The following is a 17,701-nucleotide window of genomic DNA, read 5'->3' on the forward strand; positions in this document are numbered from 1 at the left end:
TGGATAATAAATCAGTACTATATCTCATCCCTGCAATGAGCCTAGGTGATAATGCAAGAAAAGTTGATTATCATCAGCACAGATGAGGCAGGAGTACAACCATATTTGACATATGTTCTAGTTATAACGAAACATTGACAAACAGTATCCTCCGATGAGAGACATTGCTGAAAATTATCTTCTCGTTTTTCCATCAGCATACTTTGACGAAAAAGGCTTCATTATGGTTACAAACAACGCAAAACTGAAGTATAAATTAACTATAAATTAATAAAAAGTTTAGGATAAACATTATATTGATATGGTTGTTTTTATTATTTTTCCACATATCCTGTAGTTTCACTTAGGTGTCTATTCAGTCAAATTCGTTTTAAAAATCCTATTTAATTTAAACGAGGAAAGTGTCACCCATATCTGGGTGACGGGGCGACGAAAGTGTTAAAACAGCCATAAACAGCGTAGTGGAGAACATCTTAGGACAAGCAGAACGAAGACGACGGTACAAGTGGTTCGATGATGATGTACGAGTGGTTCGATGATGAGTGTCAGCAAGTGTTACACGAGAAGAACGCTGGGCGGGAGCTAATGCTGCATCAAGCTACCCGTCAGAACGTGGAACGATATAGACAGAAGCGGAGACAACAAACCCAACTCTTCCAGGAAAAGAAGCGCCGCCAGGAAGAGGAGTGCGAAGAACTCGAACACCAGTTCTCATGAGACGCGAAAGTTCTACTAGAAACTCAATGCATCCCGAAGAGGCTTCGTGCCGCGAGTAGAAATGTATAGGAATAAGAATGGGAGTATATTGACGAATAAACGTGATGTGATCGAAAGGTAGAACCAGCACTTCGATGAACACCTGAATGGCGTACAGGCAGCGATCACGATCACGATAGAAGCGATCACGTTGGTGCAGTAAATAATGAAGATGTACCACCACCAACGACAGGTGAAGTTAAGAATGCTATTAAACAGCTGAAGAACAACAAATCAACTGGCAACAATGGCATCGGAGCGGAGCTTATCAAGATGGGCCCGGAAAAATTGGTTAGTTATCTGCATCGGCTGATTGACAGAATTTGGGAAACAGAACAACTACCGCAGGAGTAGAAAGATGAGGTTATTTGCCCTTTCTTCAAGAAAGGGGACAAACTAGACTGTGAAAAATTTCGTACAATCACCGTCCTGAATGTCGCCTACAAAGTACTCTCCCAAATCATCTTCCGTCGTCTATCGCCACTGACAAACAGATTCGTGGGAGGTTATCAGGCCGGCTTCATCGAAGGTCGGTCTACTACTGACCAAATTTTCGCCTTGCGGCAGATCCTCTAGAAATGCCGTGAGTACAGAGTCCATACGCATCATCTATTCATCGACTTTAAAGCCGCATACGATTCAGTAACACGAAAAGAGCTATGGAGAATCATGGACGAAAACAACTACCCCGTGAAGCTGAAAAGGCTGATTAATTGCGCTAGAGGGTGTTATGAGACGAGCGGCGTTTAACTTGCGTGGTACGATTTTTCCAGTCAATTCATCTGCTTCGCTGATAACGTAGACATTGTCGGCAGAACATTTGAGACGGTAGCTGAACATTATACCAGACTTAAGCACGAAGCAGAGAGAATTGGACTGAAAATCAATGCGTCTAAAACCAAATACATGCTGGCTTCCGGATCCGAGCACGACATGACCCGACTAGGTAGTAGTGTAATGATCGATGGCGATGAGTTCGAAGTAGTGGACCAATTTGTTTACCTTGGCTCAATGGTAACGTCTGACAATGATACCAGCCGAGATCCGGAGACGGGTGACCGGAATAAATCGCCACAGTAAACAACTGCAACAGAAACAACCGCTTAGAAAAAGTGTAGTAGGCTAGAAATATTTGGCGCGGGAAAAACATCATGTGCCTCACATTTCTATTATAAATTTATTCTCTTGTTCTCGTTTTTCGAAATTTATTCTGAGGACAATGTAATGGGGACGAAGTCCCCATTTGGCGAGGATAAGGAATCGAGGCGGCCCATGCCGCCAAGATGACGCAATCCGAGTCCACCGCCGACCCGCCGTCGGAAGCGGCGGTGTCTCGCACGCAAACCTGGGATCCACTGATTGCCCGGTTAGTTTGAAACATAGGATACGATCCTTTAGCAATGTCCGACCGAGCTCTAGCGAGCGTCGGACGGTATACGTCTGCCCGGGGCGTTACGTTTGCCTGGGGCGATACGTTTGCCCGGTTAATTCTTGTTTTGAAATACAATACCGCGCCACAATATTTATAGCCTACTACACATTTTATAAGCGGTGGTTTCTGTTGCAGTCGTTTTCTGTGGCGATTTATTCCGGGAACCCCGGAGACGCATTATCAATGGGAGTCGTACCTACTATAGTCTCCACAAACACTTAAGGTCAAACAGACTTAGCAGTCGTGCGAAATGTTCCCTGTACAAAACGCTCATAAGACCGATTCTCCTCTACGGGCACGAGACGTGGACAATACTCGAAGAGAACTTGCGAGCACTCGTAGTCTTTGAACGGCAGGTGTTAAGAGCTATTAACACCCGCCGTTCAAAGAGCTCGTTCGGCGGTGTACAGGAGGATGGCGTATGGAGGCGAAGGATGATCCACGAGCTCACGTAACTCACCGGCGGATCCAGTATCCAGAAAGTAATCAAAGCTGGAAGGAGATGACGAAGCTGGTATGAGATGACGAGGAGAACAACGATCAAGGTGGTTAGAGCATGACATGGTGAGCACGGGGTGTCCGCGGAATTGGAGAGAGATAGCCACGAACCGATTTAATCGGCGAAAAATTGTGAATCAAGCCATGTTGTAAAGACGTTAAGCCAAAATAAAATAAAAAAACATATTTCACGTCTCTAGGAAAGATGGTAGCCGAAGCTAAAAGGAACTGACAAAACGTGGAGATGTTAGCTCTGGATTTGCAGGAACGGATCTCACTCGTTCTGGAGATGATGACAGATTGGAGCATAGACGGCCACCAACTACATTTAATCAAGAATTCCGCAACAAAATGAAACATTGAGGTAAAAGTGGGAACACCAGTTCAAGACGCTTTCGTGAAGAAATTGGTGTACCTGAAGATTTCGTCGTAGCACTCACCATCTTCCTGGCAGTTATGAACAACTTGTTCTGAGTACTACCGAAGGGAATGTTTGTATTCACTTACTCCGATGATATTGCTAGTGGAGGGGCACATGACTCCAGGCATCAATACACAAAGCTATCAGAATCGGCAGTCGATCGAGGTTTCCGATACTTAGTGCAAAAAAGTTGTATGGTGGTGTTCAGTCCCTGAAGAGAAGAGAGGAATATTGCGTCGCAAATTCATCCCCTCCACTCTTTGTGATTTCCTGTCAGCGAGCATAGCGGCCCAGCAGCGAGAAGCAGGGCGGTATTTTTCCATCCGTCAAAGAGTGTGCAACAAATAGAGCCAAGAGAGAAGCAAAGCCGCAGCAGATGCAAGAGACTTATACAAACAAAACGTGTTCAAACGTGTTTTTCCCCCATAATATGTAAGTGATCGATTTAGAATCCCGTCGCAACGTGAAATAAAGAACATCGGATGTTTTTATGCTGTAAACCTGTCGCATAGTGTTATTCTTTGTGCTTTGTACTTTGTGCAAGAGTGTTTCCGCTGAGAACTTTGCAAGTTATAGCGTCCAAGGCTCGTTTCCCCCAGTGAAACGGTGCACCATCCAACCAGAGCCTCCGCTCTCGAACTATCGAAATAACAGTGGCCTGCGATCACCGATACCAAGGTTGCAGCTCTGGGATAAATACGCATACTTTATCGTAGAACGTTGGGAATCCTGAAAGTGGTGATCGAATACAGCATGATCTTCTAACACCCCTTCGACGTGGTGAAGAAGATCTGTGCTATCTGGTTAAACTTATTTAAAATCTCTTCCTTAACCCTTTCGTTACGAGTGTCGTCTATAGACGACATCCGCGCGACGTCCTGTGTGTACGAGCGTCGTCTACAGACGACATCCGCGCGACGAGCTGTGTGTACGAGCGTCGTCATGACGTCGACGACATGAAATTCATACTGCTCTTCGATCACACCAGCTTCATGTGCATACTTTTCGCCGCAGAACTCCGTACAGGGGTAGCACTTCGGCGGAGCACACTGCCGAAATAAAAGAAACTAGAAAATAATGAGGGAAAAAGATTCTCCTGAAATCTTTCACAGGTAATAGCGAACCTTGGTTGAACTAATATCAGAGAATGTGGAAACTATGAGATTCGACGAGATATAAACGGTTCAATGAGGACTGTTGAATTTTGGGATTACTCTCATGACAATCTACCGACCACTTGGCTGGGTTGGGTCGTTTCGGAATATTCCTTACACAAAAATCTGTGTGTGTATTTGTAGGTGATAGGAATGGATGCTGCCTGTTCGCTAACTGGATCGATACCAAATCTCGAATCGGTATAAATACCAAAAAATATGGAAGCAAGCAGAAACGAATACATTAGTTGCTCGTTATTGTCCGGGTAGGTACGAACAGAACTAATGTATGGGAAAATGGGAACTAGGGATTGTTAACCGGTTTTACCGGTAATACCAGATCATTTTCCATTACCAAATGACCGGTAATTTTACAATCAATGATCGGTTAGACAACTAGTATTATAGTGACGATTCAACGACCTCCTATGCTATTTATGCTAGAACAGCTAGACCAGAACAACAGAAATTACGAAGCAGCTCCTTGAAGCTCTGATTGGAAGGATTGCAGAAAGACGTTTCTTATAGCTAAATTTGGTCACGTATATGAATAATCATTTGTGGTGGTGACACAATTAATGATGTCTTAGTCGTCTACTATCAAACGTCGCGGACTGCATTAATCAAGCAGGCATTTGAAATTGTTCGTGACTTGATGAAATTTAACGCTGATGATATAAATTCAGTAGGTGGATAACAGGAAGAGAAAATCCATTGTATGATGCACAACCTACAGAACAGTTGAGCATCAAGCAAAAACTTGAATGACGATTGCAGCAATCATAGGTATCAACGTCCAGCCTAAGCTCAACGTCTATAAACGAATTGATGAAAACTCTCAGACAAGAGTTTTCGTACGGAGAGCATCGGAGACAAATACATGACAATGGTATTCGATGCTCTTCGTACTATACGCCCAACATAATTGGACTCTGAACGTGTTTCTTCCTCTTCTGAAAATTTTGTTTATGAGATCTGATCTGGATTAGAAGACGACAAAATGAACATTTTATGTGCCTTTAAGTATAACTTTAACCAACAAACTAAGTAGAAAAAAACTTGCAAAGTGTTTTTTTGTAAACTAATCATTATAAATAAAAAATTTTCAAGAAAAATCAAGTTTTCCCCTTTCCGTCAGAAGGGGAACCCAAAAATATGGAGAAATATATAAATGAAACAGAAATCGAGAGTGTAACATAAGAGGTGAATATTTTTACCAGAAGAGGGCAGGAGATTAGATCAGCAGTGCTGAGTCAATCACCAGCACTAGAGACCAGCAGCGGTAAATACATCGAAGAACACAGTCTGCAATACGTAAGATTTAGTGGAGCCAAGAAGTATCTGATGAACTCTACGAGTACATTAAGCCTCGTAGCTAGACTTTCCGAGATCTCGTACAGCACGCAAAAGAGACAGTGTGCTTGGCTTTATCCAGTCTCGTATCTCACAGAGTCATTGGGAGCTGTCTGCAACAAATGAGCGAGGCAGAAGGCAGCCGAGCGAGCAGACTTCCTGTGCGCGCTTAAATTTCGAAAGACGTGTATCGATTTTTTCTTCCTCACAACTCTTCCATTTGCAAGCGATGAGACCGGGCTTTAGTACGCGAGCATGGGATTGGCTCTTTCTCTTCTCTTACGTAAAATTTTGCGATCATGCGATCAGGAAAGCCTCGTCGCGTTTCGATGCGAACGATGCACATGTATTGTGTACACGAAGAAATGCTTCCGCATTAGTGCTCGCGAGACTATCCCGTGTAACTGCCTCATAATGACATTTGGTTAGTCATTCTTAGATCACGCACAGCATGTAGAAGAGACAATATGCTTTGCCCTATTCAGCCTCCTATCTCACACAATCATTGCGAGCTGTGTGCAACAAATGAATGAATTTATTCGATGACTTAAGCAGCGATATTTTTGTGAAACAGACCTTCATCACTAATTGTTCTACGTGCCTTATTACGAAGATTGAAATTTTAACACCAGATGCACAACTTCCCCCGACAGCACCAAATGTCACTTTAGACAGATACACGAGAATTTGCTAAAGGTAAAAAGAAAAAAATCTTGGAGAAAACGTGGGCAAAGCAAGTCGTACCCAAAAAGGAGAGATGCTGTTCGGCAAAGAGCTCAGTCTATGTAGAACTTGTCGAGAAATCGTTGGAGGAAAAAGCGAATGTGAGAGCACAGTCCCAAAAAATGTGGTAGAATGTAGAAATCTGGATGAGATCAGTCGAGTAGACCGCCGAACAAAGCATTGCGCCACAAAGTATGTACATCGCGCTAGTGTGAACGAGGGGCAGTATCACTTTCATGTCATCTAAAGACGATGCTCGTACACACAGGTCATCGCGCGGATGTCGCCTATAGACGACGCTCGTAGCGAAAGGGTTATCAAGCACCACAGCAAGCAAGTTGCTGGAGATTGGCAAGATGAATGTCGGATGAACAGTGTGCTCCCTGAGAACTAATCAGCAAGTATTGAGATGCTGCAAATGCATGGATTTTACCCAAGTTGAGTACTGCAAAGTGTCTAGGCCCGATCTATCAGGTGTCTGTACACTGCGTTTCATAGAAATTCGAAATTCTATTCAACTTGAATTTATTTTTATCAGAAATTCTTCTTAGATAGTGATTTGCTTCCACATTAGTTTTTGGACCCGCAGCTTTGGAGAAGGGATTTTCATGGTTTGAGGAAAATATTTTCAAAAATACCTGATTCTAATAGCTTTTCACCAACACAAATGCACAGGTAGAAATGCAATGAAGTACAGTAGAACCCCGATTATCCACGAGCGGATAATCCGTGGTGCGGTTTATCCACGAAAGCGAGTTCCTCAGTAATTCTATGATTGGCACGAAGCTTGGTCGAAATAAGTCCGAATGGTTATTTGAATCGAGCTAGAGATGATCTACGAATTCAAAACCTATTGTAATTCATGTGAAATTGACGTTAATTTTGTAAAGAAGTGAGAGTTTTTTCATCTGGTCCTATAATTATGAAACACTGGAATTTTAGTTTTTTTTTTATTATTTCTCGCCGGGACAGAGTAATAAAGTTCAAATGGCCAGTCTTATAAATGAAGATAGTTATTATATCCTACACTATATACTTTAATTAAACCGACTTCTTACATATCTCTGGAATCTCAGAAATATGGAGTGGTTCTATAGTAATGAAACGCAGTGTATAAGATGCGGTATTCGAGGAATTCATACCGTCCACAACGTTACAGCAAATGACCACTACAAGGCCATGATTACCGAATTTTTTTTTGTACCACCATTACCCTCAATGTGGAGTAGATCCAAATGATTTTACTATTTGTGAGTATCATTCGAACATTATAAAAATATTTGCATGACGTTTTTAACGCTAAGTCTAGAGTACAGAAATACCATGGATGAAAAATATTAGTTCTTACCTTATCTCATTATTAATTGCGTCTAACTGTTCTTGTAACATCAAAGCAAGGGTTTGAGCATCAGTATGACCACTGGGTGAAATTATTTCGGCAGCACTAAACAAACTGTCCGTATCATCAGCATCCACAGTTCCGCTTTCGAAATTTGGTACACCTGACATTTGTTGTAATTTACTCCAGTCTTGTTCAGACAGTCTTGCAAACTGCTCCTCTTCCATCAACTGTTGTTTTCTTCTAATACTAATGGCTTCAAAGTTAGCATGCGGAGCGTTCCTTGAAAAGCTGTCGCCATCGACTGCATTCGTAGGTGACAGACTTCTAGTTAAAGCTTCTGTTTGTTGTATGTTGAAAGCGATTTCCTATTGAAAGTTTAGTAATATTTTCAGAATGGGTTAGTGAATTTCATAAATAAATTTTTTTTACATACTTGTTGTAATAGTTGCCTTTTAAAATTTTCCATTTCTAGCCTATTTTTGGACATCTCTTTTATTATTTCAGACTTTTCTTGATTCACTTCTTCTGCATATTTTTTTGCTTTGTCTAACTCCTGAGTAAGAATATTTTTTTCTTCTAGAGCTGTCATCCTTTCTTTTAAATGGACTTGCAATCGATCATTTGATTCCGACAGAAGTTTGTCAACTGTTGATGATAACCTCTGATTGTGCTCTTCATTCATTTTCAGTCTTTGATTCAAGCGCATCACTTCTGCATTTTTTTCTTCTACACTTGCTTCAAGTCGAGATATTCTATCTTCTGCCGAACCGTGGCGTTCTTGAGCCTGAAAAATAAATCTAGAATTAAACCATGTTAAAGTAAAATAGGTTGAACACTAATAAATGCGGACACATGAATTTTGGTAAAGAATAATTGTCAACGAGAGGAGAAATTATTCCACAGCGAGCGCTGTCATCTTTTGTTCGTGCATCGGCATTCATTGCCCGTTCGACACCAATACACTGACGATAGTTTTTTTTTTTTTTTCTGTATTATAGTGACTTTCAACGCTTCTGGCTGGTTCGTCACTTTTACCTTCCATTTTGGAAGAATGTCGGGAGTGAGAATTGAACTCGTGATCTTGAGCGTGAGAAGTATGGATGTTACCTCCACGCCAGATCGGCTCCCCCTGACGATAGTGTGGAGAGCGTGGTCAGCGGAAGCAGTCATTGAATCATACGCACTGTGTGCAAATTTAGGTATAGTCATAAAAAATTAATTATAAGAGTTTTTTTTTCATTATTTTTATTTCATTATTATTTTCTATATATTATATACAAAAATCATAATTAGAATTAAAGTTCCACGTAATGGCAGAGGGTGGTGGGGAGTCTCCTTATATGGAAATCTCCGACATGGAAACAAGTGACTCCCCCTTATGTATGAAAAAGGAAACAGGAAGAGCACTCAAACGCGATAACTCTTCCGGGGACGAGTCAACTCACCCTACTAAGCCCCTCTTGAAAAAACTCGCAAGTCTCCCTCCCCAACTTTCCGATTCTTCCACTCTCCCTCCTCAGCCCTCCAATACTCCCACTCTCCCTCACCCTTCCTCGGTTTCGCTTCCTCCTTCTGATATTACCGTTACAACTCAATCCTCGTCCTCGTCTTCTCCCTCTGTTGTCTCCGCTCCACGTATCAGAGTCTATCCAGAAGATGCACCTGGAACTGTCCCGTGGGTTGTTTTCTTCCGGCCAAAACCAAATGGAAAAGGCCTTAACGTGATTCAGATCATGAAAGATCTGACCAGATACACTTCCGTAGAAGAAATTTTCAAGGTCAGACCGAACAAATTACGAGTTGTCGTGTCTGAACGGAAGGATGCAAACGAGATTGTTGCTGATAAGCATTTCATTCTCGAATATCGCGTATGGATTTCCTCCAATGACGTAGAAATCGGAGGGGGTGATAACTGAAACGGGTCTGACGTGCGAAAAAATTAGAAGTGAAGGAGTTGGCAAGTTCAAGAAGCTCCCTTCGGCGTAAGTCATAATCTTGGACTGTCGCCAACTCGGTAAAGTCTCCCAAGAAAAGGAAATCACAAAATTCACGCCGTCCGACTCGTTTAGAGTAACTTTTGCTGGTTCCGCTCTCCCGGACTACGTTATGGTGAACAAATTGAGGCTACCGGTGCGACTCTTCGACCCAAAGCCCATGACTTGCCAAAAATGCAAGTCAGTCGGCCACACTTCAGCTTATTGTGGCAACAAGGAGCGCTGTGCAACTTGCGGAGAGCAACATGTGGGCGAATCTTGCAGTGCGACTGAGCATAAGTGTCCATATTGTGGGGGGACTCCACATGTGCTCTCAGCTTGTGAAACTTACAAGAGTCGCTGGGAGAAACAGAAGCGCTCTTTAAAGGAACGCTCGAAGCGCACTTTTGCGGAAATTTTGAAGGGCACTTCTCCACTGGCCCAACAACAACAACAATCATTCGTTCGAGAACTCGCGAGCTGATCGGACAAGTTTGAGAATCGATCCGATAACGGTGTTTTTTTTTCACGCAGATCTATATTGTGCTTTTTTTCATCAGTGCTTGCGAGTGAAGCGAGCTTAATTAAAAGTGGTGCACGATCGAGACGCTGAGGATCCAGTTCAGATCAACACACATTCATCACACGCTACACAGCAGCGGCAAGTAGAAGTTTATTTTTCTATTGTTCCATATATCATTCCTTCAACCTCCTGTGTATGATTTACACCATTGTCCAACATTGTATTTTCCAAATCGGCAAGCGTTGGCATTAGGGGTGTACATCTTTCTTACATTACCGTTGAACTTTTGTTGAAACGTTTTTTCATTTTTGAATTTTATACAATAAAAAATTGAAATAAATATAATTTAAATATACCTTGAATACAAATATAATTTATTTACTCATTTTTTTTTCTATTTTTTATTATTATTCTACACTGTTCACATCGAACAGGTGACTAATTCATTATTATGGCTGAGGGTGGGGAGGATCCCCCATCCACGTCATTGAATGTTTCTGATGCTGACCCACCTCCTGAAGAGCAGGAGGATGAAGCAGACGTTGAGGAGGAAAATTCTGTGTATGAAGTAGAAAGCTCTGAAGATGAGGAAATTGATGAAAAACATGATTTTCGTCTAAAGGAATACCCGGAGGGATTCAAAGGTCCATTCATTGTATACTTTAGACGAAAATCAAAACCTCTTAATGTCATTCGCATCTCAAAAGAGCTAACGCAGAAATTTTCCAAAGTTACTGAAATTACTCGGATGGGGCCAGACAAATTACGAGTTGTCGTCTCTTGCAGGACCCAAGCGAATGCAATAACGCGCTGTGATCTCTTTGCGATTGAGTATCGCGTATACGTACCCTGTTGCAACGTTGAAATAGACGGTGTAATAAACGAAAAGGGTTTGACTCGAAAAGAGATACTCGATGGTGTCGGTCGCTTCAAGAATTTCTCACTTAAAAGTGTGAAGATTCTTGAATGCGATCGACTGAAGTCTGTGTCACTTAAAAATGACAAACGAGTTCTCAATCGGACAAACTCTTTTCGAGTGACATTTGAGGGTTCCGCTCTTCCAAACTACGTTGCAATAGGTGCTCTTCGTTTACCTGTTCGGTTGTTTGTACCCCGGGTAATGAAATGCAACAAATGTATGCAACTCGGTCACACGGCCGCCTATTGTTGCAATAAACAACGTTGCGCAGATTGTGGAGAGAATCATGATGGGACTTCTTGCGCAAAAGAGCGCAAGTGTCTTCATTGCGACGGGGCCCCCCATGATCTTTCTCAATGCCCGGTGTACATACAACGAGGGGAAAAACTCAAGCGTTCCTTAAAGGAACGTTCCAAGCGGACTTATGCAGAAATGCTTAAGAGTTCCGCCTCAACGACTCAGGACAATCCCTACTCCATTCTGCAGAACGACGAGCCTGTTGCAGACGCTCCCAATGCAGGAAGTTCCGGTACATCGCAGGGTGCCATTAGGAAAAGAAAAATTACTTCTTTTCCATCACTCCCCAGAAAGAAGACCGAAACTTCCCAAGTTGGAATGAAACCTCGTATCGAACGTGCTGAGAATAGACCGAAGCAAGTACCTCCTGGTTTAAGCGGTTCTTCTACGCACCAGGGGTCCTCAGCACTTCCCGGAGCAGAGCCCAACACGTCTGTTCCTTTTTCGCGGTCGAGGCAACAGCCACAATCTGGCTTGCTTGCGCTTTCTGACCTGGTGGACAATATTTTAAATGCTTTAAATATAAATGACCCTCTTAAAAGCATAGTTTTATGTTTGCTTCCGATTGTGAGAACATTTTTGAAAGAAAAATGTGGTTTTTTAGCAGCGTTCATTTCCCTCGATGCCTGATTCAGTGCAAGAGGTCAAGGATTTGACCACTGTAATACAGTGGAATTGCAGAAGCATCATCCCTAAACTATATCAATTTAAATTTTTAATTCATAGTTCTAACTGTGATGTATTTTCCCTCTGTGAAACATGGCTTTCTTCAGCCGACGAACTGAATTTCCACGATTTCAACATTATTCGCCTCGATCGAAATGACTCGTTTGGTGGCGTACTATTGGGGATCAAAAAATGCCACTCCTTCTATAGAGTCACTCTCCCATCGATGACAGGCATTGAAGTTGTCGCTTGCCAGACACAAATCAATGGCAAAGACCTCTGCATTGCCTCGATATATATTCCTCCAAGAACTATGGTTGGCCGCCATCAGTTTTATGATATCATCGAGGCACTGCCGGAGCCGCGGCTAATCTTAGGTGACCTCAACTCCCATGGAACAGCATGGGGTTCACTCTACGATGACAACCGTGCCACTTTGATTTATGATCTGTGTGACAACTTCAAATTGACAGTTTTGAATACTGGGGAAGCAACTAGAATAGCCAACCCTCCTGCACGGGCAAGCATGCTAGACATATCACTTTGCTCTTCTTCGTTATCCCTGGATTGCATGTGGAAGGTAATCCAAGATCCCCACGGTAGTGACCACCTGCCAATAATTTTATCGATCGCCAATGAATCAGGTTCTCGTGAGTCAGTCGATATTGCGTATGACCTCACGAAAAATATTGACTGGGGAAAATTTGCAGAAATAATATCTGAAGCACTTGTTTCAATGCATGGACTTCCTCCACTCGAAGAGTATAATTTTATATCGAGTTTGATTTACGAAAGCGCACTTCAAGCTCAAAAGAAACGTGTTCCTGCTACCACTTTACGACGTCGTCCTCCATCACTTTGGTGGGACAAGGAGTGTTCAAAGGTCTACCTTGAAAAATCATCCGCTTTCAAAAAATTCAGGAAAACTGGACTAGTGGAATGGTTTCGAAAGCACCAAGCTCTAGAAGCCAAACTAAAAGGTCTGATTAAAGCAAAAAAGCGTGGATATTGGCGAAAGTTCGTCAATGGTTTGTCAAGGGAGACCGCTATGAGCACTCTTTGGAATACGGCTAGGAGAATGCGTGGCTGGAACCATACAAATGAAAGTGAGGAATACTCTGACCGTTGGATTTTCAAATTTGCAAGAAAGGTTTGTCCTGATTCCGTTCCTGCACAAAGCGTCGTACGCGACATTCCGCTCCAATGCGACTATGAGAATTTTTCGATGGTGGAATTCTCAATTGCCCTCCTCTCATGTAACAATTCAGCTCCGGGGTCGGACAAGATTAAATTCAACTTGTTGAAGAATCTTCCCGACTTGGCAAAACAGCGTTTGCTGAACTTGTTCAACAAGTTTCTGGAGCTGAATATTGTCCCGCATGACTGGAGACAAGTGAGAGTGATAGCCATACGGAAACCCAACAAGCCGGCTTGCGATCACAACTCGTATAGGCCGATTGCAATGTTATCCTGTATTCGTAAATTGTTAGAGAAAATGATTCTACTTCGTTTGGACAAGTGGGTTGAAGCGAACAATTTGCTGTCAAATACGCAGTTTGGCTTCCGTCGAGGTAAAGGGACAAATGATTGTCTCGCGCTGCTATCTTCTGAAATCCAAATCGTATTTGCTCGCAAAGAACAAATGGCTTCCGTTTTTCTCGATATCAAAGGGGCATTTGATTCAGTTTCCATGGAAATTCTCTCAGAGAAACTTCATAATCGTGGACTTTCACCAATTCTGAATAATTTCCTGTACAATTTACTGTCAGAAAAGCACATGTTTTTCAATCATGGCAGCTTGAAATCTTCTCGATACAGTTTTATGGGCCTACCACAAGGCTCCTGCCTAAGCCCCCTCTTGTACAGTTTTTACGTCAATGATATAGATAATTGTCTAACTAGAGACTGCACGCTGAGACAACTTGCAGACGATGGAGTTATTTCCATCACGGGTACTAATCCCGCCGTTCTGCAAAAATCCTTGCAAGATACCCTGAACAATCTGTTCACGTGGGCTCTCAAGCTGGGTATCGAATTCTCTACGGAGAAAACCGAAATGGTCGTTTTTTCTAGGAAGCACGAACCCGCCCAATTCCAGCTTCACCTATCCGCCAAAACGATCAAGCACTCGATGTTTTTCAAATACCTTGGAGTATATTTTGACTCTAAATGTACCTGGGGAATACACATTGCGTATTTGAAACAGAAATGCCAGCAAAGAATCAATTTTCTCCAAACAATAACCGGAACATGGTGGGGTGCCCATCCAGGAGACCTCATTCAGTTATACAAAACAACGATATTATCAGTGTTAGAATATGGCAGTTTTTGCTTCCGATCAGCTGCCAGGATTCATATTCTCAAGCTGGAGAGAATACAATATCGTTGCTTGCGTATAGCAATGGGGTGTTTGCATTCGACACATACGATGAGTCTCGAAGTTTTGGCAGGAGTACCCCCGCTTACTCTTCGGTTCATCCTACAGATTTCTCATCCGTTGCAAGATCATGAATCCATTGGTGATTGATAACTTCGAAAATCTACTCCAACTGATTCCTCAGTCAAGTTTTATGTCTTTATACCATGAGTACCTTACCCACGACGTGCACCCTTCACCAGGCATCTCCAACCAAGTTTGCTTCCCATACTTTTGCAATTCCTCTGTCATTTTTGATCTGTCCATGCGACAAAAAATCCATGGAATCCCAGATCATCTACGCTCAGATTCTATTCCGCCGATATTTTCGGCAGAATATGGGAAAGTTAGATCTGATAAAATGTTCTTTACTGACGGTTCATTCATAAACGGGTCCACTGGCTTTGGCATCTTCAATGAAAATTCCAGTGCCTCTTTCAAACTCAAAGATCCTTGTTCCGTGTATGTTGCTGAACTGGGTGCGATATACTACGCACTGGGGATCATTGAAACATTGCCCATCGACCACTATTTTATTTTTTCAGACAGTCTCAGCTCATTAGAGGCAATCCGCTCAATGAAGGTTGATAAACGCTCATCTTATTTCCTAACAAGAATAAGACAACTATTGAGTGTTTTGGTCGAAAAATTATTCAAGATTACCTTAGCATGGGTTCCCTCTCATTGCTCGATTCCGGGGAATGAGAAAGCGGACTCGCTAGCTAAGGTGGGCGCTTTAGAAGGCACTCTTTTAGAAAGGCAAATTGCTTATAATGAATTTTTCCACATTCCTCGTCAGTATACGCTCGTAAGTTGGCAGCGTATGTGGAGTGGAGATGAGTTCGGTCGTTGGTTACACACGATTATCCCTAAGGTCTCGACGAGGGCATGGTTCAAGGGATTGAATGTAGGTCGTGATTTCATTCGCGTGATATCTCGGCTTATGTCCAATCACTACAACCTAAACGCGCATCTCTATCGCATTGGGCTCGCAGCAAACAATCTTTGTGATTGTGGCGATGGCTACCACGACATCGAGCATGTTGTCTGGTCGTGTATCCGGTTCCATGCTGCTCGCTCTCAGCTCTCTAGAGCACTAAGAGCACAAGGCAGACAATCGGATATCCCCGTCCGGGATATCTTAGGTAGCCGGGATCCTGATCTTCTGCTTCATCTATACCTGTTCCTCAGAAACGCCGATGTCAACGTTTAATGATGTTTCCTTCGTTGTGTCCCCGTTTCATATCCCTCCTATCCGATCGATAAACTTTTACTTAGTCGCGGCAATACATACACACACTCTTTACAGACACTCGGGCCAAAGGTTGTGCAGTCCACTGATCATTCAACAAGAGCCAAAGGTTGTACCGCTCATGACAACTCTACACGAACTGATGATTGCGCCGGCTAGTGACCATTCTATCCTGGATTCCTCGAGTCGAGAAAGACGCACCACGCTAGATATGAGGTACAGACTAGGGAGGCGTTGCTGATTAATGGTCAGCTGCATCCCAATAGGAAGTATCCCGTGTCGGGCACACGTACAGAACATTGGAGACAGCAACATCCGAATTACGAAAACACTTGTAATACTAACCTCGAGCCAACCGCGAGTAATCGGTTACATATTACTAACATAGATAATAAGAAAATTTGTATTGAACTCCCGGCCCCGTGAGGCTAAAGCCATATGAGCCTTTATAAAAATATATATTTTGGAAAAAAAAAAAATCAATATGGACACACAATACCTTTTCCACGTTGCCAGTTGACGAAATGGAAGCGGACACAGCTAGCGGGGGCACACCGTGTATTTTCAAAGGGAATCCCCGGCGCAAAAATGTGACCACTCCCAAATTTCAAGAACAAGTCCCCCCGGTGTAAACCCCTGTTAGCTTGCCTAAAAAATCGAGTGCAGCGGACAAGCCAAATCAGGTTCCTCCTGGCTTCCGTGGGAATAGTTCACCTTCGAACGACCCAGCACTCGAGGGGACATCAAAAACCCAAACTGTCCCTATTTGTCCGTCCAGCTCAACTTCCCAATCGGGATTTATAAAGTTGACTGACCTTGTGGATCAAATCTTCACGTGTTTTAATGTTTCCGACTCCATCAGAACCATTGTCATCTCAATGCTTCCAGTATTAAAGACAATTCTGCAACAATTGATGCAAACATGGCCCCTCCTTGCAATGATTATCTCTCTTGATGTCTAATACAAATAGAGAGGTCGGAGATATCACTGTTTCACAGTGGAATTGTCGTAGTCTTATACCTAAATTGGATACGTTCAAATTTTTAATTCATAACTTCAACTGTGATGTTTTTGCTCTGTCCGAAACTTGGCTCTCTTCTCAAAATGATCTCTCTTTCCACGATTTTAATATTATACGCTTGGACCGTGATGACAGATACGGAGTGGTGCTATTGGGGATCAATAAGTGCCACTCATTTTTTCGAATTGACCTTCCACCTATTGGAGGGATCGAAGCTGTTGCTTGTCATGCAAACATCAGAGGCAAAGACCTCTGTATTGTCAGCTTGTATTGGCCTCCGAGAGCTGCGGTTTGCCGCAATCAACTTGCTGACATGTGCTCACTCCTTCCTGAGCCACGATTGATCTTGGGAGACTTCAACTCTCACGGAACTGCCTGGGGGGAACAGTACGATGACAATCGTTCATTGTTGATATATAACCTTTGTAACAGCATCAATATGACCGTTTTAAACACTGGGGAAACAACACGTGTACCTAAACCTCCTGCTAAACCAAGTGCTCTTGACCTCTCGCTTTGCTCGAATTCACTATCGTTAGATTGCAAGTGGAATGTAATCCAGGACCCCAACGGTAGTGATCACTTGCCAATCAAAATTTCCATCACCGTTTGGTCGAATTCTTCGGAATCTATAAACATGGCATATGACCTCACAAGACACATTGACTGGAAAAAATATGCGGACGCGATTGCTCTAGCCATCAATTCCAGAGATGGTTTGCCTCCATTGGAGGAGTATAACTTCATTTCTCGTTTGATATATCACAGCGCGGTTCGCGCTCAAACGAAACCCATCCCAGGCCTCCCAATCCATGGTGGGATAGCCAATGTTCCAAGCTTTATCAGGATAAATCGAATGCATTTAAAGCTTTTCGGAAACGTGGAACCCCTGAAAATTTTCAAACGTATTTTGCCCTTGAGAATCAGTTCAAAAATTTGATCAAAGGGAAAAAA

The 17,701-nt window shown here is 42.8% G+C and overlaps 1 protein-coding gene across 6 annotated transcripts in view; it reads right to left on the bottom strand.

Moving 5' to 3' along the window:
• Positions 1 to 17,701, bottom strand: part of LOC129779526 (liprin-alpha-1) — a 458,998-nt gene that overhangs the window by 235,676 nt on the left and 205,621 nt on the right. For all 6 annotated transcript variants that reach the window (XR_008743689.1, XM_055787066.1, XM_055787064.1 and 3 more), the window contains exons 9-10: positions 8,113 to 8,463; positions 7,686 to 8,044 (exon numbers count right to left, since the gene is read on the bottom strand). Coding sequence is in view for 5 of the 6 variants with exons in the window: in XM_055787066.1 (XP_055643041.1) it covers positions 7,686 to 8,044; positions 8,113 to 8,463 (710 nt within the window). In the remaining variant the exon portion in view is untranslated. The remainder of the gene's footprint in view (positions 1 to 7,685; positions 8,045 to 8,112; positions 8,464 to 17,701) is intronic.

This window comes from Toxorhynchites rutilus, chromosome 3 (genome assembly GCF_029784135.1).
Source record: "Toxorhynchites rutilus septentrionalis strain SRP chromosome 3, ASM2978413v1, whole genome shotgun sequence".
Classification (NCBI taxonomy): domain Eukaryota; kingdom Metazoa; phylum Arthropoda; class Insecta; order Diptera; family Culicidae; genus Toxorhynchites; species Toxorhynchites rutilus.